This window comes from Leuresthes tenuis, unplaced genomic scaffold (genome assembly GCF_036924035.1).
Source record: "Leuresthes tenuis unplaced genomic scaffold, fLeuTen1.0.hap1 SCAF_3, whole genome shotgun sequence".
NCBI lineage: Eukaryota > Metazoa > Chordata > Actinopteri > Atheriniformes > Atherinopsidae > Leuresthes > Leuresthes tenuis.
This window is the reverse complement of record NW_027325357.1, coordinates 11,912,132-11,938,598: the sequence shown is the minus strand read 5'-3', so window position 1 is coordinate 11,938,598 and position 26,467 is coordinate 11,912,132. Positions and strand designations below refer to the sequence as shown.

Below are 26,467 nucleotides of genomic sequence, written 5' to 3'. Positions count from 1 at the left end.
CTCTCACTGTCAATTTGTAATAGCGACTAGCTTGAAGTCTTTGTGTGTGTGTGTTTGAAAATGTGTGTATGGGTATACATGTCTGCATATGGATGGCACTGGCAGTGATGTGATTGATGAGACATGAAAGAGAGCAGCGAGATTTCCAGTCAATCAGCCCTGTGAATAATCATCTCAGCTGTGGATTAAAGGCAGAAAGCTGTCTGAACAAACAAAGACTCACATCCATTACCTTATATACAGAGATGTTTCGCTCTCTGGAGCAACTCTGACAACAAAATTAAAGTGTGTTAACAAAAATAGATGGTATTGTTTTCCTGAATTCAGTAGATGAAATGCAGCAACATAGATAGATAGATAGATAGATAGATAGATAGATAGATAGATAGATAGATAGATAGATAGATAGATAGATAGATAGATAGATAGATAGATAGATAGATAGATAGATAGATAGATAGATAGATAGATAGATAGATAGATAGAAAACATGGACATTTTTGGGAATTTTTTTTCAGGAAACTGGGTCAGTCTAAGGAAAGAACACCTTAAAAACAACTGAAATTATTCTGTAAATCATTGGTAAAATTTCTCTAACTTCTTTGTCTTTCTCCAGGTCCAAGGGTTGGAGAAGCAAGTGGACCTCTCAGATTTGGGGCCTGTGGGGTCAGTGATGAAGACTCTTCCGTATGGAATAGGTGGAGGCACAGGTGGAGGAGTTGTTAAGCCTCCTTATCAAACCCGCATCTTCTCCACATCCATCGACCAGACGCCCATGAAGTCCAAGCCTCCCACCTACAGTTTCTTTAACCCATATGAAGCGGGCCGGAACCAGTCCCTGCTTTTAGACCAGACAGGCTATCGCTCCAAGCGCAAGCCCTCACTAAAGACAAACATGAAGACCAAGAAGATCTTCGGTTGGGGAGACTTCTACTTTAGCGTCAAGACCGTGAAGTTCAGCTTGTTGGTGACTGGGAAGATCGTGGACCACATCAATGGGACTTTCACTGTTTACTTCCGCCACAACTCGTCTAGCCTGGGGAATGTTTCGGTCAGCATTGTACCCCCTACTAAAGTGGTGGAGTTTGAGGTTCTTCAGCAGCAGCAGAACCCCCACACCCAGCAAGATATCCAGATCCAGGACACACAGCAGTCCACCATCGACCCCAAGGAGGGAAAGACCCTTAACTGTAGGGTCGAGTATGAGAAAACCGACAGATCAAAGAAGTCCAGACCCTGCTTGTATGATCCGTCTCAGACGTGCTTCACAGAGCACACCCAGTCCCACGCTGCCTGGCTCTGTGCCAAACCCTTCAAGGTGATCTGCATTTTCATTTCTTTCTTAAGCATTGATTACAAGCTGGTTCAAAAAGTGTGTCCGGACTACAACTTCCAAAGTGAGCGCCCTTATTTCGTATAAGTAAATGAGACTCAAATGAATTGACAAAAAAGAGACAATGGTAAAGAAAACAGTGATGAGTATGATGATAATGATGAAGATAATACTCATATTGATTATAATGAAAAAGCAGGGGACAGTTTTTTTTGCCTCTGAACTGCTGTGAATTGTGGATTTAAATCATGTATAATCGGAGTTATGAATGATTAGGATATGGCTGGTTCTCTGATATATTTTCCAACTTTGTATTTGTTAACCGCTGTTTTTCTTTTTTTCTTTTCTGTAAATAATGTACTAAACTTCACGAGACTTATTGTTTTTAGATATATGTTTCTCAGTGTTATTACTTTCTGCAGTTGGAGAATTCAGTTAAAAACAGCTGGAATCTGTATCATGTCCTCCGAGTACAGAGTCAGCCTCTTAGGCAGCTGTGCTGTGCCATTACTGTGCGGCAGACGTAATGTTATGGTAGACTGACTGTTAATCATTCTCTCAGCTCTACATTGCAAATCATGGATATAAGAGAGTTATATGTATGAGAAATGCTACGCTGGATATGCATACAATATACTGTATGAACAAGCACATTAAAATCTCTTTAACTGTCTGACTTTCACTGGGTGGATGTTTTCATTCAGAGCTTAAAGCACGATTGCAGGGCGCAAGCTGTGCAGGGTAGTCATGTTATCTGACTCTGCAACGACATTGTTATGAATTAAGTCACATTTTCTTCTGATAAGGATTTCATACTCAAGCCTTAGAGAAGATATGCACTATTAATTTTCTAAAATTTATTGGAGGAGAAGTTTGTTACGGATTGGATTTTAACATGAAAACCAACCATGACATATTCTTAAGATGATAATGTTTCTCCTCTTTTCAGGGAGCTGATATCTACAATAATACAATCCAATGGAAGAATCCGAAATTAATTCTAATAATATATATATATATATACCTTGAAACTGAAAAAAAAAACAATGTATTGGAAGTAAGATGAGTGACAGCTTTCTGTTTGTTTGTTTGATTGTAAATAAAGAAAGTATTGCATACTTGAGTGAACATTTCTAAGTCGTTCATAAACCTCCAGGGGGCTTTCTCGCATTTGCTGACCTCTGTTTTATTGATAGTATCATATCTGAGTTACTGAACAATATTAATCTTATCAGGGCATTAAATTGTTTTGTTTGAAATATGAAATTATAAGAAAATAATCCAGGGATGTGTTGCCACCACAAAACAATCGTTTCAACATCCAGATCTACAGCTGAAATGGCAATCAGGAACTCACCTCAAACACTAGCCTCTCCTTTTCGACTATTTCAGACTTATTTTCACAGCCTACCTTTTCTTCTCTGAGGACAGAGTCATCTACTCTCCACAGCTTTGATCTTGACAATATTAGTACTCAGAATTTCATTAGTAAACACACACTCAATACTAATCTAATCCACATCTTACTATGGCTCAATAAGAAGTCCAAGGAGGTCTTGGATTGATTATTAAACAAGTTGCTGCACTGAGACAAACATTGATGGTGTTCCTCTCTTTGTTACACAGAATGTCTGTAGAGATTTAGCAAGGAATCCCCAGCCAAGTTTCTGTGGATGGATCTTTGCTGTCTCTCTGTTTAGTATGAGTGTACGGTCATATTGGAAAAAAAGCATGTTCCCATGGTTGAATTTTTTCCAACGTCTTGGAGGACACAAACATTGAATCTTTCTTGAAACAATGCCTTTTCAATAAAGCCTACATGCTGAAATGACAAAAGAATTTCAGAAGAAAAGTGTTCTATTCCTTGTTGTAATTTGAACGATATGTATATATAATATATAAAATGAAAAAATGTGACACTGACATGGAATAAGTAGATGCACTTCCACATATAGATACACATCATAAAATCCATAAATAAAGTATTCTCTTTAGAAAGTGACTGTTGTATTTCCACATTTAATAGCTACCTGTTGGCTTTAGCTTTCTTTTTGGGGTTTAAATGTACGCTGTCAGCATGCCAAAATCTAAAGAGCTGGCCTCTTTTTATTGGCCATGAATGTCTGTGAGCCTGGCAGTGGATTTAAAAAGGTTTCCAATGTTATCTGAATGATAGCCAATTTGATTGGCAGTCCTTGTCCCGGACTGGCAAGAATGAACTCCAGATTTCCATCCCAAGATGTGCATGTGAGTACTTCAGCTGTTAGGAGTCAAAGTGCTGTCTCTATATTTAGCAAGATGTGACACAAATTTGACCTGCATGGGAGGTATGCCAATAAAAAGCATTTACTGTCCAAAGAGAGCAATAAAGCAAAAACACAGGCAAAAACTGTGGAATTTTGGAACAATGTGTTTTGAATAGATGAATAACACATAGTCTACACTAACAGCAGATATGTTTAACACAAAATCAAGGTATATATTTTCAGTAGAGGTTCCTCATACCAGCTGTGAAGTATGGTGATGGAAATATTATAGTTTGAAGTTACTCATGGCCGCAGGAAGTGGTAAGCTTGCAGTTATTGAGAATGACTGGGGGTAATGTGAGGGCATCTGTTTGAAAGCTGAGGTTGAAGTGGAGGTGGTTCTTTCATTCTGAGGACCCTATAACAAATTCATCAAGTATGGCTTAAAAAGGAGAAATCACGGGTTGTAGAAGTAAACCCTATTGAAATACTGTGGAGGGACATGTAACAAGCAGTGCATATAAGTATATATCAAACATTGTACAACTGAAAGACTTCCAAATGGAAAAGTGGTGAAAAACTTCAACAAGTTGATTTTAGAGGCCGGTAAACAATTATACAAAAAGTCCACAAGATGCTGTATCATCTAGAGGAGGCCGAACTGATTTCACAGAGCAAGGCTATACTTACTTATCTCAGATTTCAAATCTATTAGTTTTTGTTAAATAGATCATTGAAAAAGATACATTCCCTGGCGGTGTTGTTCACATATGACATTTGATGATTCAGTTTGAAGTATGATCTAATCTTTCTTCAAATATGTAAAAAAATTAACAGTTTTACTGCTATGGACTTTTTTCAAATGATCATACCTGTGACTGCAAATTTATGAGTGGGTATGGATGCTTGTTTGAGTGATATCGGAAATGTTCTCATGTGTCTTTTCTTTTTGCATGTTTCCTGGATTTCAATAAAACATGAAATAAAGTACAAGCATTCCTTGACATATTGATCATTTTGGTGCATCTTGCTGATTGTAGGCAAGAGGATGAACTAGGACACATTATTGAAAACTGTCCAAAAATTGTCTTGAAGAATAACCAGATTTCATGAATATAAATACATTTAAAGATTGAAGATATATAAGGGCTGCTACTGCTCTCTGACCATCCACATGATGCAACTGAGGGTTTAATTGACCTATTATAAGACTGACATCGAATGAACAATCACTGATTTGGCACTTCCCTTGAATACAGTGACATGTTAAATGATACACATGTTGTATCTTAATTTTTATGTGATTATTCACAATACCAGCTGCAAAAAGCAGTTCTTCAAAATTCAGGGACTCTTTGCATCAGTATGCTAACAAATTTATCTAAACTCAAGCTCCATCTGTTAACTGAGTTGAGACTGTTCTGTCATAACTAATGTATTAGATTTACATGGGGGATGATTTTAATTCAAGTGTGACTGTTTGTTTATTCACTGCTATTAAAGTATTGAACATATGAACAAAGAATCACTGCAAACTCAGTCACTCATTACATGGACTGAGTTGATTAACACATCTAATCAGTGAAGGACAGGTGTAGTAATGTAGGAGTAAAAACGTATTCTGGGAACATGACATTGTGCTGCAGGAATATTAGCTGTATTGACATTGTATGAATGCTTTATAATGCCAAGTCTCATATTGTTCAATCACTATAGATAAATATAATTGTACTAAAAAATGCTGCTTCATAGTCCAGAGTTAGTCCCTAATTTTGAGCAGATGACTGGAATCTACATATTCAATATATGGTTCAGTTTGTTATAGCTTCAATAATGTTTTAGTCTGTAGGTTTCTCTGTATGGTATAGGATTAAAAAAAATGCAGCTGAAAAAGAAGCAGAGATATTAGTTTCAATTGATGTGAGAGCAGCATAACTCCACAATTCATAGAGATTAGTTACATTACATATATACTATGCCACCATGTTTGGATACAGCTCACATGAATGCATGAACTCTGATTTTAAAAAAATGGCAGTGGCTAACAGTCCAAATGGGGTCACGTTATCTGGTTTGTGTTATACAGTCATAGGACTCATTTATGTAATTTTCATCAGCCTACGATTCCCATCAACCCTTTCGGCAGGTCGAACTTCAAGCTGCCTCTGGAGTCTGTGAGCGGTGTGTTGCCTGCAGTGCTCCTTCTTCCTCTGATCTCACAACTGGAAACATGCTGTCATTCGCTCTGAAACAGCTCACACGGGTAATTGTAATATTGGCTACACTTTTTGTGTCATTTACCTGTTATTGGGGTTTTCGGTTGGGTAACGAAGCTGCCGTTTCAGCTTGAATGAACTGTTAGCTAGCTTGAGTCACTGTGGGTCTGTACTGGCTTGTAGTTGAGGGGGGGGTTGTAGTTGATCACCTGAGTTCGGGCAATGTTTACTGTACAGTTGCTATTATATGATATATCGTTTAAAAAAGTAAATCACCTTCTGCAATTTCTGTCCCGTATGGACTGCTTTTTTTTTTTTTTTTTGCAACCTTGGGGATTGTTAGCTAGCTGGTTAGTTAGCATGCTAGCCGGCAATGCCTGTTAAGTTAGGTGGCTGCAGCTGTATCCATGTAATGATGCAACAGTGACTGCTCTGTGTCATCATGAGGTAAAACTGCAAGAAACAAGACAAATACAATAAAGCAGGCTTAGACATAAAAGTTACTTCATCACAGTCATAGTTTTTGTTGGATAAAAAAGTGTCTTTAAATATAAACCACGAATGTTTAACAGATTTTTGTTTTTAATGTTGTATCTAAATTAATTTGACACTCATAGTTTTGGGCCAACATGTGACTGCATCTGCACTAAAAGCCACTGGAATGACATGAATAATGAATGTTAATGTGTATACAATTATGAAATAGAATTGTGTTATTTTATTAGCCCTGTAAGCTATCAGGTAAATTTGTGCAGAGGGGGACAGAGTCAAGTTTTAGCTTTGCAGAGTAACTGTTCTCACTGATATTAAAAGTATAGTTTTCCAGTTTTATCTTACTGATTTGCCGCTTTTGGTTGTGTTTTTATACATACTATATTTTTGCAAGTGTATTTATGTTCTCTGTACAGTATGCAACTTACAAACTGCTTTGGCAGTGGACTTTGTGTAAAGGGGAGGACGCATTTGTTGTACTCGACAATGCGTTATCTGTGTGTTGTAACAGAGGAGATATGCCATTGGCAGTTGCTCTCTTATTAGAGAGATAAAACAATGAAAGTTACCACAAAGAAGAACCATTACTGATTTGAAATAACCTCCCCCACAATTGCACATAAACCTTTTGTTGAGAAAATAAAAATCTAAGCATCCTAAAACTACCTTGAAGGGATTTAAAGATGATATCTAACATGACCAAAAGCCTTCCAAACGACCCTTTTATCTAATCAAATGCACTTTTTTGCCCTGATGTCTCAATTGGATAGCTCTTATCATCTCTGTCAAGGTATGGATTTGTCTTATTGACTTAACTTAAGAAAGATAAGTATAAATTCATCATTGTTTACCTAATGATTTATATAATTTTTAAACTGTCTTTGACTGTAATCTAATGTAGTATGAAAGTCATGCAAAGAATATGAATTAAGGCTTCAGCACAGTCAAAAAATGTATTTATTTATTTATTTATTTTGGCTAATCAGTACCACACATGCTGGTTTGAGCTAACAGGGGCTAGATGAAGTCAATTTAAAAGCCCCATTTCATGTACCTATGCAGATAATGCAAGACCAAGCAAGCCTACAATAACAATATGTGTTCCAGTTCAAAGTGCAATATGAGCCTCAAATGTTCTGTAGGAGCACCAAGCAAATATTAACCTCCGAACCTCCCACTCTGAGTTATGCAGGAGATAAAGGTGCATTTGTGTCCAGCTTCGGAAGCAGTTCTGACTCGACTTTAGATGCGTCAGCAGCTACTTAATTATTATCTTGAGCATTTGCTGCTAAAGGGCAGGTGTGAGTACAGTGCCGTCATAATTTTCCAGATACAGACTCAATTGTAATACAATCTTCCACATTTTTATTGATTTATCATGCACATGCAGAAAATTGTGCCACAAACAAGTTCAGTTTTTTGACATTTGATTAAGTACCATATGTTGTATGGTACTTGATATATAGTACATGTATATGGAATATAATACATATTTGAGTATACACCACACAGCTGATTCTTAAATGAATAATAGCGGGGTTTGACTGCTTTATGGCATTTTGCTTTGTGTAATTAACTGTAGCTACAATGTCATCCTAATATCCCAATAATCCATGTAATCTCAATTTAAATTCTAATATCCCATCCCCTCATTCTTTCACACACACACCTCTCTGTACAAGGCTTCCTCAGTAATTACCCCTGTTAATAAGTGTTTTTACTGTATATGATAAGATATTCCTTCCCTTGTCTTGTTGCTGGAAACATTTTTTTCCAAATGACTGAATCACAAGCCTCTTTGGTATAACCATAGTTATCCCATGACTTTAGGTAATAGAAGGATTCATAATTTGAAAGCAAACTGATTAGTTGAAGCATCGGGGTGAATAAAGTTGGTTGATTAGCAGTCTTATTTTGGACTTGATAAAGTGACCTATTTAAGAGATGTTATGAATTTCACATATTTTCTCAGAAATGGAAAGTCTTTGCCAAGTTAGAGCCAATTTTTTTGTGGCATGTACTCAGACCTAGTTTTACAAGTCACTACTTTTCAGTGTGTTTGAAGTCTCCTCCTAAAGACTTAACATGGTTCACATGCTTGCATGCTTTTCCTATTGGTGCTAATTGGTTAAGTGCATTCTAATGGACTCACAGCCCAGTTTATTATGTATGTGCGCAAGGCCTGCTGTGTCCACAGGATCTGTATTAGATTTGATTTCAGTTTCCATGCTGTTTTTTTTTTTTGGTCAAAGTTGTGGTGATTTGACAAAATTGTGAGGTTGGGCTAAATTCTCAGGGATTGGTTCAATTTGTGTTAATTGTAGCAACTACAAGATCACAAAATCCTGGAGGGATTGATTCACATTTAGTTTCTTATGCACTTCACCAAAGCCAGCCTAAGTCGGCAATGGACAAACCCATTTGAATCAAAGATCAATAAGTCAGAAGAGAAATTGGGTCAAATCACAAAAGTGGGATTTACTTCAGTTCATCGCAAGCTGATTCCACAAATAGCCCAGTGCAGTGACCTTGAACAAAAACAGTCTAATATGTTATTAAAAACAGATCACAGGAACGTTTTCGCTCTTAATTAGTTATTAAAAATGTATACTGTATTAGCAGCAAGCTTTCAGGCTATGGTTTAGAAATAGTTTTCAATGTTACCCTAAAAACAACTTGAAAAACTTTCCATTCCACACAGAAGCCTCTAAAATTCAAACGTAGTGCTTCGTACTCAAAAAACGTTTGGCATAAACTTGTAAAAGTCATATATTAAGCAGGGGCTTTCATTCTTTAATAAACTGGTTTACTCATCTTGTAGAAGAATTCCTAAAGATTTTCAGTGCTTATTCATGGCTTTATCTTTCCCTCTACAGTGATGTTGATGCTTGGTGATGCTCTGTCTTTGAAATCCTTTACCTCCACCTTGCCTTTACCTCCACAGTGTCCTTAGTGTCAAGAGCAGCCTTGATGCACATCCTACACCTTCCACAAAAACAGAGACGGAAAAACTATATCTGCATTTACCAAACTAGAAATGTACTTAGAATTGAGGCACGTGGTTTGTCGGTCTTCTCAAATGTTTTCTAATACTGTAAATATTTAGTTAATAGTAAAACACCGTAGGACAGATTAAAGCCACTCATCCATACTCAATTTAAAAAACATCCTATTGGGCTGTAGGGTAATAAACTATGTATTTTATAGATAAAAAATGACCAAAAAGAGCAATCCAATAAAAGTGATTATAGCAATTTATATGTGTAGACAAAATGTATAGATATTTTATTGGCTAAAAAAAACAATAAACCCCAATATGGTGCAAAATGCTACTTAAAAACAAATTGCAATGATATGCAAATCTCAGAAATCAATATGAAATATTAGTTCCTCTGGAATTTGATGGCAACAACATGTCTTCAAAAAAGTTGTGACAGGCCCATGTTTACCACTCGTAGAACCACTCTTCTTTTTTTTAAAAGGAGTCTGTAAATATCTGGGAACTGAGGAGACCAGTTACTGGACATTTCGGAGAGGGATGTTGACACATTGTTGCTTCAATGTTTGACACAAGTTGTCTGGAGGATGGACCTTTCACTTGTGTCTTCAGTTGGTGAAAGGACTGCTGTAGTGCAAACAGGCCAGTCCAGCCACAGACCCTACAAAGCCATGCATCTGTAATAGATGCACTGTGTTTTATGGCATTGTTTTACTGAAACATGCAAGACTTTCCATGAAAAAGACAGAAACCTCTTAGCATCGACGTTGCCTCTCCAGATGTGCCTGTTCCGGCTTCATAGGCGCTAATGCACCCGTAAACCAATCATCTCGCAGGCTTTTGAACTTAACACGGTCTTCTCCTCTTATGTCTAGCATTCATGACTTCCAAAAAGAATTTCACGTTTGATTTATTTGCAATAGAAAAGTTTTTTTCCACTTTGTCTCAGTCCATTTTTAATGGGCTCTGGCCCAGAGAGGACAGCAGTCTCTCCAGATCAGCCTCACATATGGGTGCTTCTTTGCACGATAGAGCTTTAATCACAGTCAGTGATTTCTGGAGGTGTTCCTGAGACCATGCAGCGATTTTTCAAGACAGAATCAAGTCTGTTTTTAATACTGTGCCGCCTGAGGGCCCAAAGATCACGGGCATCTGATATTGATTTTCAGCATGTCTCTTGCACACAGAGATGTCTCTCTGAGTATTTTGATGACATTATGTACTGCAGACGATGTCATATTCAAAGTCATTGCAGTTTTACATTGAGAAACAATTTGCTGAAATTGAGTCACAATTTGATGATTAGTTTTTTTCCATATTGCCAAACCTTCACTTGTGTGAGGTTTTGTTTTTCGAGGGTGCTTCTTTTTTTCTGTAAATTGATTTTCAATCACATTACGTGTTGCCTCTTAACTTATTTATTTGCAGTGTGTTCTTCCACACTGTTTTTGGTATTTTATTTTTTAAACTTTAAACTTTCTATCCATTGGAACAAACAATCTCCTTCCAGACGGAAATTCAGACGCAGAAATTCCCACAAATGCTGAAATAATCATACCGGGTCAGTAACGTTTACTTTGGCGACATCAATGTGACGTTAAAGTATGAGGGGAACACTGACATTGGGTGGCATTGTGATGGTTTCCAGCACATGCTCATTACACAAAGCAACAAGCGGGCATGTGTAAACGCTCCGTTTGTCATGTGCACACGAATATATCAAGAGCAGAGTGTTTCAAATTCTTCTCTTTTCAAAGCATTTATTGAAAATCAGTCTTTCGCTGTTTACATGTGCATGTGAGATGCAAACGCTTTAACCTTTTTGTGTTGGTTTGTTGTGCAAAAATAAGCGTGTTTGTGTGGCCAGGGCAGGGGATTTCCATCTTTTTATCGCCTCTGTCCCATCGTCTTTGGGGTGTGTTGCTGCTGCCTTCAAATTGAAGATTAGCAAAAAGTAACAAAATGTTTCACTTTCACTTTCTCACTTGAAATTTGCAAAGAATCACATTCTGTTTTCATTTACATTTTAGTCTCTTTTTAGTATTGGGGTTGTAGTTTATTACACCGATCGCGCAGTCCACCTTCTTTTTTTTTTTTTTTTTTGCATTTATAGTAAATTGAAATAAGCCATTTGTCTCCTTTCAATTTTGACGGGATGAAATTCACTGGAACTTGAAAGCAGTGGCTTAATTTCCACAAATTTGTGCTTATTAAGTTCACTTTCATATGTGGATTAGATGTAGTTGGTTCAAAATTGTTGCTGCAATTGGCCCAAATAAAGCTTAAAATGCAGTAAAGTATTTCTGTTTCTGAAGTGATAAATTCTGGATTTGACAGATGATGAAAGGAGTTCCACGTGTCGGGCTTTAACCAGTGGCTTCAACAATGCGGTCCACTGCATGCATCTGCGGCACCAAACTGTAGTCCGATTGAAAAACGCCTTTACAATCATCTTCTTTGCTACACGAATACATTTTGTGGAGAGATTACTGCAGAAATGTTTCATTCCACTGCCTTCAGCTCCTGAAGATTGGCTTTGTTGCCACCATCAGTTAAGTCTCCGATCGTTGTCATGACAAACCTTTTGACCTGGATAGAGTAGAGTCGCCCCGGACTGTGCCTCTGTCTTTTTGTGCCTCTACACCTCGTCCAGATTTCTCAGTCTGGTGTCATCCAGAGTGAATCACAAGGCAATTTGTAATGGACAACCCTGCTATTAGTCAGTGACAGGAAAAGAGGCAACTACATGTCAGACTGACGGATGCTGCTGCCCTATTGACACTTCTCTGCTTTCTTACATAAGTTTTTTACTCTACTCGAGCCCTGTTTGTTTTTCTTGTGTTACGGGGTTGATTGTTGTTTGGTATAACCACTGATGGACAGCAGTCTTCCGTAAAATTGACTAACCCTCAGGAGCGGTTATAGAAATTGGGCAAAAATAATACTGAACTAAGATTAATGAAAGGATTTTCTTTCTTCTGCTTTCTTCCTCTATGCTATTGATTTTTGTGCATGGATGTTTGACAGAAAAGGCAAAATGCCAACAATTACCTTATAGTTACACAGATGCGGTTCATCATTTACTCTACAATTATTTCCTGCCTGGCTTCCAGGTTGATGCGGCCTCTTCCACCCCTTTCCTCGCAGCGGAGTTTCATGAAGTTCACCTTCAAACGACAGCATAATCTGTCGCCTAAAAATAGTCCCACTGTGACATATTTGGTGCTTGCATCTTGGCTCGCACTTTTCTTGGATCACTTTCTCTTGTGTTTATTAATTAATCTCCCGTAATGATCAGAGCTGAGAGATGAAACGGAGAGCCGGACCCCAGGGACTAACCTGTGCATTGTCTGAAGCTCAGCGATGTGCCATGACGTGACATCGATGACGAGATGAACTAATAAAAATGTTACACCAGTTGTAGTTGGTTGAGTTTTCCTCACAATATCAGGCGACAGGATGAGGACAGGAGGATGGGAAAAAGGAAAAGAGAGAGTCGAGGGAAATGGAGAGGCACCCTTGTCTGTTTTGCAGTCTCTGAACCCACACAGTGTTGGGTCTTTGAGCTGCTGGCTTCTTGGCTTTGGTGTGCCCCAACAGAAAGGCAGACAGCAGAGGACAGTTGCTGTCAGGATTTAATGACCCGTGTGATTTGTTGGCGAGAAACATGTCCTCCGAGGCAGCACAACCTGTCTCCCCAGGCCTTTCTCTTCTCCAAAACCCTGACGGGGGGCCTCTCCCCTTTTCCACCTTCACCACTGTCACCAGTATCAGAAGTCTGGGGTACAGCGTGACCCCGTTTACAAAGCACTGGGAAAAGCCCAAATATCGTGTTGGTCCAACCAAAATAAGACTTTTAGAATGTTAGTCCGACAGAAATTTTTCAAAATTGAGCCTCTCCACGCTGAATAACTTTATCTGTGCAGTGAACTCCGCTATAATTAATAATTAAGTACGATGATCTCACAGAAGAAGTTAAAAGCAGCAGAATCCCTTGTAGGTCCACAGCATTGTCATCAGACCTGCTTCGGTCAACAACTCAGTTCCTTTAGCTCGACTCAGCTGTGCACGCAACCTTGCTGACTGTTAGAAATCAGTGATGAATGTACCTGTTGCTTCCAAAAGGGTCTCACCATTGTCCCCCCAGACAGCCCTGGAAGCAGAGGGATGGGCAGACAGGAGAGGCTGTGCTGGACTGTGCTGCATTTCTTTTAACATTACTGGAGCTTTAATAATTTTCTTTAGCACTTGTGCTCTTAAATATATTACGTTTGATAGCAGAAGGACTAAAGAAACAATAAGTCGCTCTGCAGATACACTCATTGTTTTACATAACTTGGAATAATGGTGTTTTTTTCTTTTTTAATAGATGTCTCTAACTAGTCCTACGCATTGAGTTAATTGCTTTTTAATGGTGCTATCAAAGGGAGGCTGTCCCTCACACCCCAGCACACCTGTACAGATGATAACTATAGGTTAGGTGTGGGGCCATTGATCTCAACGCAGACTCATCATCATATTGCTGATTAAATGTTGAGAAAAAGCCAATCTTTCCCAAGTGCAATCAACCTGTCAAGCATTTTATTTAACCCTCGAGTGTTTTCCAACAAAGCACTCCTCCTGTGTGTTACGATTAGATTACAATTGAGTCTTTTCTGTGTGTACAAATGTTTTGAACATGCTGTCCAAACTTTATGTAGAGCAAAGCCAGAGAAGTGGCTGGAACACACAGTATGAAAGTTGTATTTTAAAAAGAGCCAGTGAAAATTTTAGAGCCTGCACTCTCCTGTGATCAGGCATTGCAGCAGCAGCAGCTGCAGAACTTGCCAGCCTCAGTCCAGATTAGATAAGCAGGAATTGCTGAATCTGTTCTCTATATTCTTCCTTTTGGTACACTGAGGCTGTAAAAGTCTTTCCCTCAGTTTGCAGAAGTGCTGAGGGAAGCGTAATTGAATAACTGTGCTGATTATTGATATCACGCAAAACACGTCAGCTTCAAATTGTACCAGGCTACATGTTGGAGTAAAAGAGGAAAGGAGTAGTGGAAAGGATACAAGTGAGAAAAATGTGAAGTGATCGAGTATGGAGACATTACGCTCTATTTAATATCTTCTGATTCCTTGAAATGCCCAACAACTTTCATGATATAAGTTTTTCTCCTAACACTTTTCCAAGTTGCGTCTGTCCTTATAGCTGTAACCCTCTTACAGAAAATACAGTTTATTGTCAGTAAAACTGACGCACTTCAATTTGAGCCTTCTCCTTACTGTATCTTTTCTCTCATAATGAACCCCAACTCTCCGTCTGCCCGCAGCCACTGTGCCAGCGGGCCCCTGCTCGCCTCAGCGTACGCTTCCAGCAGTCCCACGCTGCCACTCGCGTGGTGGATGAAGATCGCCCCTGGACTGGTCAAGAGAGCCTGTCTGAGGATGACCCCGAAATGTGGGCCCTGCTGCAGAAGGAGAAGGACCGGCAGTGTCGTGGTTTGGAGCTCATTGCATCCGAGGTACTGCAGCTTTCACACTGATTTCCTGTTTTTCACCAAGCAAGTTAATACACTTCTTTTACCTCGGCATTCGTCATTAAAGACGAACTGACTTTGTTTTCTGTAGAATCTTTGCAGAGTCAGGCAACAGGTACTCAAATTGTATTATGAACTTTTATTTTTGAGTCAGCCTTTTGTAGAAAACTAAGACTCATCCTGTTAAGTTGGCTCATTTTTAAAGAAACACAATGTAAGCTCTTATTCATTCTGTAGAAGCTGGCAGCATTTCTCTTGTATGTTGGCAAGTAGCTGAAAACACCTCTTCACCTCTGATTAATGTTTGGCAAAATGGATGAATGTGCAGACTTGCTGCCCTTGTGAATATCTATTGTGGTTGAAGTTAGTTTACATGTTCCAACTGCCAGGAGTGAGTTAAAAACCTTTGTTAAAGGTTTATTGGGGCTAAACAAGTGCAGCGCAGTGCTTTGATGAATACTGTGAATATAGTACAGCACATCAATGACAACAAATGTTTAAATACACTTTGAATTCATACCCTGCAAAAAAATCATGACTCATTTATTTCTATATTTTTCATTAACACTTCTTCTGCTCTTCAAGGTTTTAAACTGTGACCTTTTGTCTCAAACATACAAATGATAAAAATGTCATAAATGCTGACAAGAACAAATTCATATCAGCCTTGCTATTCATTGATAGATAACTCATTGACAAGCTGTGGACAGTGTGCTGTAATTCACTCAAACCTGGCTTCAAATATTCTTATCTTAAATATTCAGAATGAACTGTACTGGATGTAAAGCATAAAAACTGCACTTAAAGGAAAAAAAAATGTGAAGCTCTTTGTTTTCATTCGAGAGCTCAGTGGTTTGAAATGGAGAATTTTACCATGCAGATGGGCAGACAAGGTTTTATCTTCTGTTGTTCTCTCTTTCTTTGCCACAGTAGTTATTCAGCGGAGTATATCAGCACCTTCTCAACACAAAGCCTGACCACTCTAGTGTGAGATAAAGCTGATCTCTTCATTCTGCCTCCTCCCTAAGTCGCTCTACGAGGCGCATCACAGTACAGTGAGAAAGCCATTCCTTGAATGAAAAGATGTAAATTTTTTACACACAGACTTTCACGCGCACAGACACACACAGCATACCTCAAAACGCTGCACGTCTTTCCTTTCCTAATGGATGCAGTTATCAACATGATAGACAGATGCAGCAGAAAGCCGTTACTGGAGCCGTTATCTCCCTTGATCTTCTTTTTGCTCCTAGGTGATGCATTAACATAACAACTTGCACACGATACTGCAACTAAAACCCAATCAAAGGAGGGAGAAGGGGGCATTTGTCTGTGTACAATGTGTTAAATCTTATTACTGACCAAAATGGTAATACACGGCAGTTTTGTTTCTAAAGTTTTGCAAAAAGGCTCAACCTGTGTTGCATGTCGTATTTAGCCAGAGATGCATTCATTTGAATACTGGATGATACCTTGTGCATCTAATAGTTAAAAGGCAGGTCCCACTCATTTGTATTGTCCTCAGTAGTAAGTACATATGTTAAGTCTCTCATACTTTCCTTCATGTTACAGTTTTTATTAGGTGCACTTAAGCCTTACATTTAATGGACAAAATGTCTCTGCATGACTCTGTTTTAAGAGGGCCTGTAAGCATGGTTACAGCTTGATTGAGACGTTTCCATGAGACTTGGTGAAAATGTGGTGCATGAACAGAGGAAGAAAACCTTACATTTAGTTGCAGAACACTCATAAATTCTGCATTAGCCTTTCAGCCAACCACACTCACTGTTTTTTTTTGTAAAATGTATTGCAAAATCATTTGCAATCAACATTGTTTTTTTTTTAAAGGCCACTCAGAAACACCTCACGATGACAGAAACGTTTATTTTGTTATCCAGTATCTTTCAGCAATAAAGCGATGAGCACCGTGAAGTGCAGTGTTAGTCTATGGAAGTCCGGGAGTTCAATACTGTAATGATTGTCTCTAGCCGGAGGGGGATTTCTTACTATCACTTAACAGACTTTAATTTGCCGTCCTTGTCCCTTCATCCTCTTGTGTCATTGATCTAAGTGTGTGTTTGCTTGTGTGTGTTTTCACCACAGAATTTCTGCAGCAGAGCAGCTCTGGAAGCTCAGGGTTCCTGTCTGAACAACAAATACTCTGAAGGCTACCCAGGGAGAAGGTGAGTGTTTATTCAGCTCAACCCCAGCTTATTAAGACTGTGCTGCTGACATTCTTTGCTTTAGGACATTTGTTACAAACATGGCAAAAATAAAGATGCACTTAGATACTAATTTATACTGTGTTCTCAGGGCCGCCTGTATTTGTACATCCTAACCACAGAGCAAATAATTCAGAGCCTCTGTCTTGCCAAAGAGGATTCCCAAAGGAGTACATTGGAAGAATTTAGTGCCAGGCTTATAGTTGTGTGTTTTCTATTTCAGTTCTACAATTTTCTTTAATTTCCCTTGGATAATTCATATTTATCAACAGCAAACGGAGAGCTGACATGCTTTGAAATGCTCGTCGTTTGATGCCTTTTGAATCCTGGAATATGAGCTTCTCTTAAACCTCCCTCCCACTGTATGCGTTTTTAATTTCTATCCTCCCCATCCCACTCATTTGCCGCTTTACACTTTAATGTAATGAAACAAAAGGATCATCTCATTGAATAAGGGGTTTGTACAGTAGCCATCTGTTGCTGCTTCATCTGCAATTCCACTGAAATGTTTGTAGCATTTCCACCTGGCGTGTCCCAGATCTGCAGTGGAAATTTGGGGTCACCATTTGGTCAGAGGTCTTTTTAACCAGTGGTGCCATTTATGTAGTTCAGGAGGTTGTGTGGTTGTTCCCTAATCAGAAGGTCTTCAACAGTCTACATGAAGTATCATCTTTGGGCAAGAGACTGAGCCCCACATTACCCTCCAACGTGTTCCTGGCTTATGATTCGCTTTGGTAAAGGTTCTACTAAATGTGATGTAATTAATCGGTTAAAGATTTTTCATCTAAATCAGGTTCCTCTTGTTCCTCTTGAGTTTCATTGTATTGTTTAAGTCCAGAGTTGACAGTTTTTTGTCAGCAGATAATGAAGTAGATGCAGATGGAAACTAGTGGCTTAACATAATGGATAAGTGTTATAGAGATGCCTGTTGTGTGGTTTTTGTTTGATTTTAAGATATTTCTATCAGGAATTGGTGAAAGAAACGTCCCTAAAAGACTGAAGGATTGATTTAGATTCATAAGGTGGACACCAGTTGGATCCAGATGAATGTCAGTCTGGTCTGCTGGATGTGTCAGATAATAACTGTTGTTGTGTTTACTCTGCAAAACTCCCCAACTAACTCTGATTGTACCTTATAAATTGTAATAAAATGAATGTTTGATGTTTTTGCAGAAGTGTTTCACCTATTCATAGAAGGCATTTTTCTTTTTGTTTTTTCTCAACTTTAATCTCAGGTACTACGGTGGAGCAGAGGTGGTGGACCAAATCGAGCTTCTGTGCCAGAAGCGAGCGCTGGAGGCCTTTGACCTGGATCCAGCAAAGTGGGGCGTCAACGTTCAGCCATACTCTGGATCTCCGGCGAACTTTGCAGTCTATACCGCCGTTCTTAAACCCCACGACCGTATCATGGGCCTGGATCTGCCCGACGGAGGACAGTCAGTAGTCTCTGCTTCTTTTTATTCTCTGGCTTGTCACTTTTTTCTCTCATCCTCTCACTTTTCAAAGCTGCCCTAGTTTCTTTGTTGGTCAGCACTTGTTTGTCACTCAAAAGGCCTGAAGAATGAATCCAGTGCTTTATTCTTTCCTTTTCCCACACTCACTTAAACTAGAAATAGATGAGTTTTTTTCTTTATAAATCATATTGTTGGTAGCGTACAAAACCTATTGTTTGTGCTGTTTTCACTTTTTGTCACTCCAGTCTGACCCATGGTTACATGTCTGATGTGAAGAGGATCTCTGCAACATCAATCTATTTTGAGTCTATGCCCTACAAGCTACATGTAAGTAGCATCATCTAAATAATGTATTTGTAAAGTCTTATTAAGTGTGGGGAATTTTTGCAACAATTTGACATGCTTTGTCAAGAAAATCAAGTTATTCAAAGTTATACTTTGGGGGGGGGGGCTCGGGGTCTAAGGATTTTAAGTTGATGTATCACCACCTTCCACAGTGAAACCGTGCAGTCGTGTCATACTATGAAAAATATCCCTGGAGTTGTGTACTTGCATGGAGAGCTGTACAGCCAGGGTCCCACACGTATGACAAGTAATCTTTTCGGTTACCATATACAGTAGATTGGATCAGCATATGGTGTATTTAATGCATTGTAGTTTATTCCTGGGGCTGATAGTTGTGTGGTAGTGTTGGGAGGGGCTGATGGATGGCAGTGCGAGTCTGCATGTCCAGACCTGCTGATGTATGGGCAGGCAGGACCCCTCTGCGAGAGAGATAATGGGAAATCGACAGGCTGGCCAGCATCACTGGCTCTGTCTTTACAATGAGCAGGTTGATGGAGTGAGGGGGCATCCATAGATGTGCTCTGGAGATGGAAGATTATCAGACTGTCTAAATAAAGCTTTCCGTCCTCCTTTTCTTTCTTCTGTTTCTTGTCTCAGACTTTCTTATTCACCATTGTTTCTATCTCCCACTTTGTTTTCCTGCTACATCCGGCTGTCTTTCATTGTCTCTCTCCCCCGGTGTTTGGAGGAGGATTAGAAGGGTAAAGCTGTAGATTCAGGCACCAGACACACTGGTCATTTCATGTTACTCTCGGCTCCATACTCAGAACTATGGATTAACTAACATGTTTCTTAAATTGCCCAGTTCATTGAAAGGAGAAGGCAGAGTTTTGAAGCCAGCCCGATCTGTTCAGCCTGATCACAGGAGTTGGGCAGATCACTGAATGGTTGAATTAGGATAAGTAGGGGTGCATTACTGGAATTGCTCTATTTTCATCTATGATATGATGGCTGTAAATGTCTCTCTTAGACAGATTCCTTCTCTTTTAAGGTAGCCAAAGTACTTCAATTCTGGCTGCTTCAAATGAGCTTCAAATGGAAAAATCTCCTCCGTGTTGATATGCTCGCTCTTGATCCTCAGATATCTAACAATTTTTTTCATCCTCCTATGTTCCTTTTTTTCTTGACCCTTACACTCCCTCTAATACTCCTCCTCCACTTCCTCTTTATTCATTCCTCTTTTCATTACCTCTTCGCTCTCCTCACAATCTGTCTGCCTCTTTGCAGCCTGCAACGGGACTCATAGACTACGACCAGATGGAGATGACAGCCAAGCTGTTCAGGCCCAGGCTCATCATCGCTGGCACAAGTGCCTATGCCCGCCTCATTGACTATGCCCGTGTCAAGAAGGTATATGGAGATTCCTATATTAAAAACCGTAGCCTATTTTCTTCACAACCCTGCTTTCACGATGTCTGTTTGTTCCACTTCTCATCTTGTATTACAGAGGTCAGGCCAGCTTCACCCACTAATGTAAAACTTCTTCAACCTTTTCATTGAACACCTGCGTCCCATGCTGCTCTGACAAACAAAGCATTTTTTTCCAGTCATATATTTACTAATGTCTGTCCCACTCTGAAGACCTCTTCTTTAAATGAAGAGCATTCACTTTTAGGGTCATAACACATTTTCCACACACCAGCACAGATGCTTACATCCTCTGTTGCAAACTGAACTTGCACTGAGCACACAGTGGCAACTTTTAACCTCACACTTCACTGCCCTCTTTCATGTTGCACAAGGGGCCCTTTATCTGTTTTGTTATACCAACCCCGTGATTCACTTATTTCATTCCATGGCTGGTTCCCTTTTTTTGGCAGAGCTTTTGTTTAGCCAGTAACATCAGTGGAGTGTCCAACCATTGCAGAGCTGTGTTTTTATTAACCACCATAGCCAATTTTCCACTGGGCCTGAAGAGGACCCATATACCCCCCCCACCCCCATCCCCAGGTGTCTCTGTGGAAGTTTTCTGTGTTTTAGGGTGAAATCTGCCAGGCCAGCTCCTTTCCAGGTTTTTGGTTATGAGCTCCTGAGAGTTAGTATCTACCTTCGTCAATTACAGCACAGCACCCTCTTGTCCCCCCCCTTCCCCCTTTCCTTTTTTTTTGATAAGCTTGCTGATCCAGTGTAGATATGAGAGGAAGGGAGATTGTTATGCAAATGAATTGGAACACAAAAAAGGCTGTTTTCCATTCTGATCATTCACCTTTGAGTGATTTGCATGTTAGCAAGCTGTTAATTGTTTGCACTATCTTCAAAGCATGGATTTATTGAATTGAATGCTTCCATAATATATCAGACCTTTTCAGACTGCAGAGGATTGTACTTGCACTCCTTGAAATGTATCTCCTTTAAGAAGACTGGCACACCAGTATTCATGTGTTCAAAAAACAAAAGACTTTGCTTTACAGAGATAGCGTGTTCATTTCAGAACTTATGGGGGTCCTGGTTCAGACATGTCTGTAATAACGGCCTAACAGAAAATAATGAGCACTGCGGAGGCTCATGGACTACAGAGACTGGTAGAAAGTTTAAGTGAAAATGACCTAACAAAGGACATATTTGCAAAAGTAGTTTATGACGATTCACAAAATTTCACTTTGAATCACCACAACTGTATTGGTTTAACCCTGCTTCATTTTTAGAAGACCATTGGAAACCTGTATGAAACCTTTTCTCAGAAAGATTGATTAGATAAATTGCACCGCCTTACAGATACTAGTCGATTAGAGGATTGTCTGCTCTGCAGTTGATCGATAATAAAGAGTGATGTAATTGTTTTAATATTTATCAAGATTTGTGTCATAACATAATAAATATGTATCATAATTTTAAGATCTTACCTCCATCCCATCTTTCAGCTGTGCACTGACATTAACGCTTACCTGCTCGCTGACATGGCTCACATCAGTGGCCTGGTGGCAGGCAAAGCCGTTCCCTCCCCATTTGAACACGCTGACCTCGTCACCTCAACCACTCACAAGTCACTCCGTGGAGCCAGGTGAGGATAGTCAGTGTGCCATAAAAGCATCATGGGGGGGAACATCAGAAAATAAGGTATGAAATAAGGTGTGATGGTAAAACTTTAGTTCACCATCAGTAAATGGTTCTGTGTTGTTCAGGGCTGGCCTCATCTTCTACCGTAAAGGGGTTCGCTCAGTCGACAAGAAAGGAAAGGAAGTCATGTACGACCTGGAGGACAAGGTCAACTTTTCCGTCTTCCCCTCCCTGCAGGGTGGACCGCACAACCACGCTATTGCTGGTGTAGCTGTGGCTCTCAAACAGGTCTGTTTAACACGAATTCCCATTTTTACTGCAGAAGTTAGGTTAAGGTTAAGAAGACACATAATCGGTGAAGCAGTGTTTCTTAGTGATCTTATAGCCAATGTGCATTTTAATGCTGTCTGTTTGAAGTTACTCTTTAAAGAGTTAAAAAAGGATTTTCTGCTTTTTTGGCATTATTTCTTCACTTCTCAAACGTCACCTAACTTGATGCTTTGACCATGTTTACAGGCACAGTCTCCCATGTTCAGGGACTACATTTCCCAGGTACTTAAGAACGCCAAGGCCATGGCTACAGCTCTTCTTAGCAAAGGCTACACATTGGTATCAGGTAATCGAACTTGTGTTTTTATTTTTTTTTAAAGAAATCTCAGTGAGGATATCGTTGCAGCAAAGAGCTGAGAAAAGACAAAAACTCGTCCTGCAACAAAATGCAAATTTCACACTGTGGAAAAAAGCAGAAAAGCATTTAAATTCATCATGTGCAGCTGCGTTGTCAGTCAAGAAAATAAAATCTGATGAAAGTGGTCACTTTCTGATTGTGAGCAAATGCTGGGATCTTGTTTAGCATTTAATACGCTTGCCTAAGCTCTTTTTTTGATGTATAGCCTTCGGTTGTTACCTTACAAAAAAAAGTGCAGCCTTGTCTTGTGCATCCACTCCAGCGTGTACATACCGATTACTTCCATTCCTTTGTAGATGTTTTAGTGAAAGAACTGAAAAAAGATTGATTATCTTTTAAAGCAGGCGTGTGTCGTGTTAATTTGAACTGCATTCTGCTTCATATTCTAAAGCTAAAAGACGCCACACCTCGAAGCTAAGCAGAGGTTGAGGTTATGCTGTGAAATGCTGACTGCTTTCCCCAGTGTGTACAAAGACTTGAACTTTCCTCTTCAAAAGTTTAATTAAAAACACTGAATATTCCAGGTGGAACTGATAACCACTTGGTCCTGGTGGACCTGAGGCCTAAGGGCATTGACGGAGCTCGGGCTGAGAGGGTGCTGGAGCTCGTGTCAATCACAGCCAATAAGAACACATGCCCTGGAGACAAGAGTGCCCTGACACCCGGAGGCCTGAGGCTAGGTAAGCAACAGCTCTAAACTCGACAGACACCAGGGCTTTAATACTAAGATCTGTTGCCACAACTATAAACAAATAATTTTCCCAAGTTTACATTATATTTAATCTTATTCACATAATCTGCTTTTACTTTTTTCAAACTGTAGCTCTGCTTATGGAAATTCTACAGCCACCAGTTAAGCCACAAGCACTGAGCTGTTCATGATTAATTAAACTTGTTTAGCTTTTTAATCATCTTCCTGCAAGTTTGAGAGCCTGCATATCTACACCACCCTGTTTCAGCTCTCTCTTAAGGCAACATGTCTTCCCCGCAGTGCAGTGCTTTGCTTTTATCCTTTCTCTTCTGGACTGCTTTTCACATTAGTGGCCCATCAACCATCAGAATTTGTGTAATTTTGGAACATCTGTATTTCAACGCATTACCCATCTGTGTCTCTCTCTCGCTCCAGGAGTCTGTTATTTTCCAAAGACTGTATGGCTTCTAAGTTGGGAAAGATAGTTTGACTGTGAAAGAAAAAAAGTGAACTAAATAAATGACTTTTCTCTATGCTAGGTGCTCCAGCGCTGACCTCCAGACAGTTCAAAGAAGACGACTTTGTGCAAGTTGTTGAGTTCATGGATGAGGGTTTCAAGATTGCCCTGGATGTCAAGAAAAAGACAGGTAAGCTTACTTTGAGGAGAGAGTCAGATGTAACTGCTTAGAACACATGCCTCTGTTTATTATCTGTCTTATCAAAGCAGACTGAAATGATTTATTATGAAGTAAAATGTAGTGAGTTATATTAAAAAGCTGGATGGGGGAGACTAAAAGCCCAGTGCGTATGAAAGAAAGGAGGCTAAAAATAGAAAGCTAATCCTTTGTCTTTAACTGTTAACACCCGCAGGAAAGCTTCAGGACTTCAAGAACTTCCTTCTTCAGGACCCAGAGACGGTGGCTCGCATCGCAGAGCTGCGGTACCGTGTGGAGGCTTTCGCCAGGCCGTTCCCCATGCCAGGGTTCCACGACCATTAGTCCAGTCGATGTGGAGTCATGGGCCTGTAACGGCCAGGTGGCAGACAGCTGGCTTGGCAGAAGTGTGCGCGGAGAAAATGGAAAAATGTCATGGTTGTGAAATGTTGTTGGTGCCTGTGAATTGGGATGACTCGAGTTCATTTTTTTTTTTTTCCCAACGAGATCTGTGAAGCCACATTTTTCATACTTCTTTGCTGTCGTCCATCAGTCTATTCTTGTAAAATCATAGCCTGCGGGCCGGAGTAAACAAACAATTAAATGAAATATGACAGATTTTGTAGAGCAGAAGAACCTATTGTCTGTGATGTGTGAAGATCTTTTCTCAGCTGTCTTCACACCATTCATTTAGTGCCAGGAAAAGGAAAACATCAAAGACCAACACTTTGTGTCACAGTCTCTGACTTGATAAGTGATAAATTAGTCGCCATACAATGCACTCTGAGTCTTAATTTTGTACGGATTCTTAACTAACATCACATGTTTTATTTTATTGAAGGTGAGATGTGTATATGATCGCTTGGTACAGTCATTTCCTGCTTTTGAAACCAGATAGAAACAGAGACTTTATGAGGTGAAAAGGATGTTATGTCAAGCAGTGATGTGTTGGTTTATTTTTTGTTTAAAATAGAAGATTAACTCAACATATTTGAATATATATTTTTTCAGAAAGTAGGCTTTTAACAGTATGAGCCACTTCTTTCTAAGATGGAAAGGTACATTATGTAGGAAGTGGACAGCATAATTTGACATAGTATAGTTTAATACAGCAACACTACAAATTTTGCTCAGATAGTTTCAAAAGCATTTCACACACAGTAGAATTTAATGTGAATTTATATTAGCGGAACCAAGGATGTCATATTCTTTTGACACTTTATTTCTCTCAGTACATTATAGATGTCACTTTGTAATTGCTTCGTATTTTGCTATGACAAAAAAAGTTGAAAATAACCAAATGGAGTAACAGAAATGTCACCCTGTAACAATTTCTTTTTTTCAAAGAATATACTTTTATACACCTTTTTAGAATAATAAGTAACTATGAAATTGTCACCTTTTTTATTATATCTTCCAGGTTTCCAGTACTATGATAATTTGTTATACAGCAGGAATAATTATTTCTAACTCGTCTTTTTCTTCTCGATGCTTTGATGAAACATTTGTTTGAGTGTTTTGCTGTGGGTCTGGCTCACAGAGGGACACTGTTGTCTCCACATCAGTGAAGAAACGGGATTTCTTTTTGTGGCTCCTAACAGCACAACCAAGAAATGGGTATTAAAGGTTATGTGGATCATTCTTATTTGGCACAAAGCATACATATCAAAGCAAACCTCAATCAAGTACATTATGCATACATACAATATACAATACAACATTTCCATCAACTCTTTGCCAAAATATACCACCCAGTATTTTGCTTTAGTGTTCATTCATGTACTGTTTATAATCTTTGAGACGTTGTCAGCAATTCCACACTGAAACAGCTTTGAACTAATTTTCTTTTCTTTTCTTTTTTTTTTTTTAGAATATTTGTATTAATTTTATTAGAGACCTAATAAAAGTCAGTAATGCAAATCTAGGCTGTGTCGTGTCATTGATTGACATCACTTGTCACGTTATTTGTCACCACAGGTTTAAAAATAACTGGAGAGATGCTTCTGTCAAAATCTGAACTTGTTTATCTTAACTTTGATGTAACGGTGTGTATATGTGTGGAACGGGGTTAAAAAAAAAAAAAAAACCTTTGCAAGTTCATCTCAAATAAAGCTTAGTATAAATTGAACCATTGTTTTAGTGCTGCAGTTGGACTTTTGTTAGTTTTTTTTAATAGTTATGCTTGTTAGGCTTTAATATTTTCACTCATTTCTGCTGTGCTGCAACACTTTATTTTCAGACTAAGACGTGCCTTTTTAATGCAGGACTCAACTTCAGTTCATCTTCACTCAGCTGTGGTATATTTTCCCAACATCTGACTTGAAATTTCAAATGACAATTTTAAACCCAGAGGTCAATTTAGCTTCAACCTGGATATACATTTTTCCAACATGATGTTGGCCTAAATTGTATGTTAGTTCACTAAAGTCTACTTTAAAAACTTTTTTTTTTTTTTACCGGGGCTTCTTTCTTCTCACATGACACGGTCTCCTTGCTGTAGAACAAATCAAATGCCCACTTCCTGATAGGGTAGGTCATTTAAAGCTCTAGTGCCCCGGCCACTGTTTGGCCTGTTCACCTGCTGCCTGCTTCACAACTGTTGTTCATACTT

The 26,467-nt window shown here is 39.2% G+C and overlaps 2 protein-coding genes across 2 annotated transcripts in view; both read left to right on the top strand.

The window, feature by feature from the left end:
• The window catches only part of LOC140304119 (neurexophilin-2), a 42,122-nt gene extending 40,122 nt beyond the window's left edge, over nucleotides 1–2,000 (top strand). The window contains exon 2 of the mRNA XM_072383117.1: nucleotides 617–2,000. Coding sequence (XP_072239218.1) covers nucleotides 617–1,420 — 804 coding nt within the window. The 3' untranslated portion in view covers nucleotides 1,421–2,000. The remainder of the gene's footprint in view (nucleotides 1–616) is intronic.
• A 3,718-nt stretch (nucleotides 2,001–5,718) lies between these two features.
• Nucleotides 5,719–24,496, top strand: shmt2 (serine hydroxymethyltransferase 2 (mitochondrial)). Its single transcript, XM_072381812.1, has 12 exons — nucleotides 5,719–5,842; nucleotides 14,600–14,791; nucleotides 16,910–16,989; nucleotides 18,264–18,464; nucleotides 18,728–18,809; nucleotides 20,055–20,177; nucleotides 21,689–21,828; nucleotides 21,950–22,112; nucleotides 22,341–22,440; nucleotides 23,037–23,192; nucleotides 23,743–23,850; nucleotides 24,074–24,496. The coding sequence occupies exons 1-12, from the start codon at nucleotides 5,810–5,812 to the stop codon at nucleotides 24,199–24,201; spliced, it is 1,506 nt and encodes a 501-aa protein (XP_072237913.1). The 5' UTR covers nucleotides 5,719–5,809; the 3' UTR covers nucleotides 24,202–24,496.
• Nucleotides 24,497–26,467: the final 1,971 nt, after the last annotated feature.

Excerpts from the sequence above, each read along its gene's own strand:
- shmt2 (XM_072381812.1), top strand. The coding sequence starts at position 5,810 with ATGCTGTCATTCGCTCTGAAACAGCTCACACGG. Across the intron at positions 5,843-14,599 it reads CTCTGAAACAGCTCACACGG|CCACTGTGCCAGCGGGCCCC; the intron begins GTAATTGTAATA and ends GTCTGCCCGCAG. Across the intron at positions 22,441-23,036 it reads AGGCTACACATTGGTATCAG|GTGGAACTGATAACCACTTG; the intron begins GTAATCGAACTT and ends TGAATATTCCAG.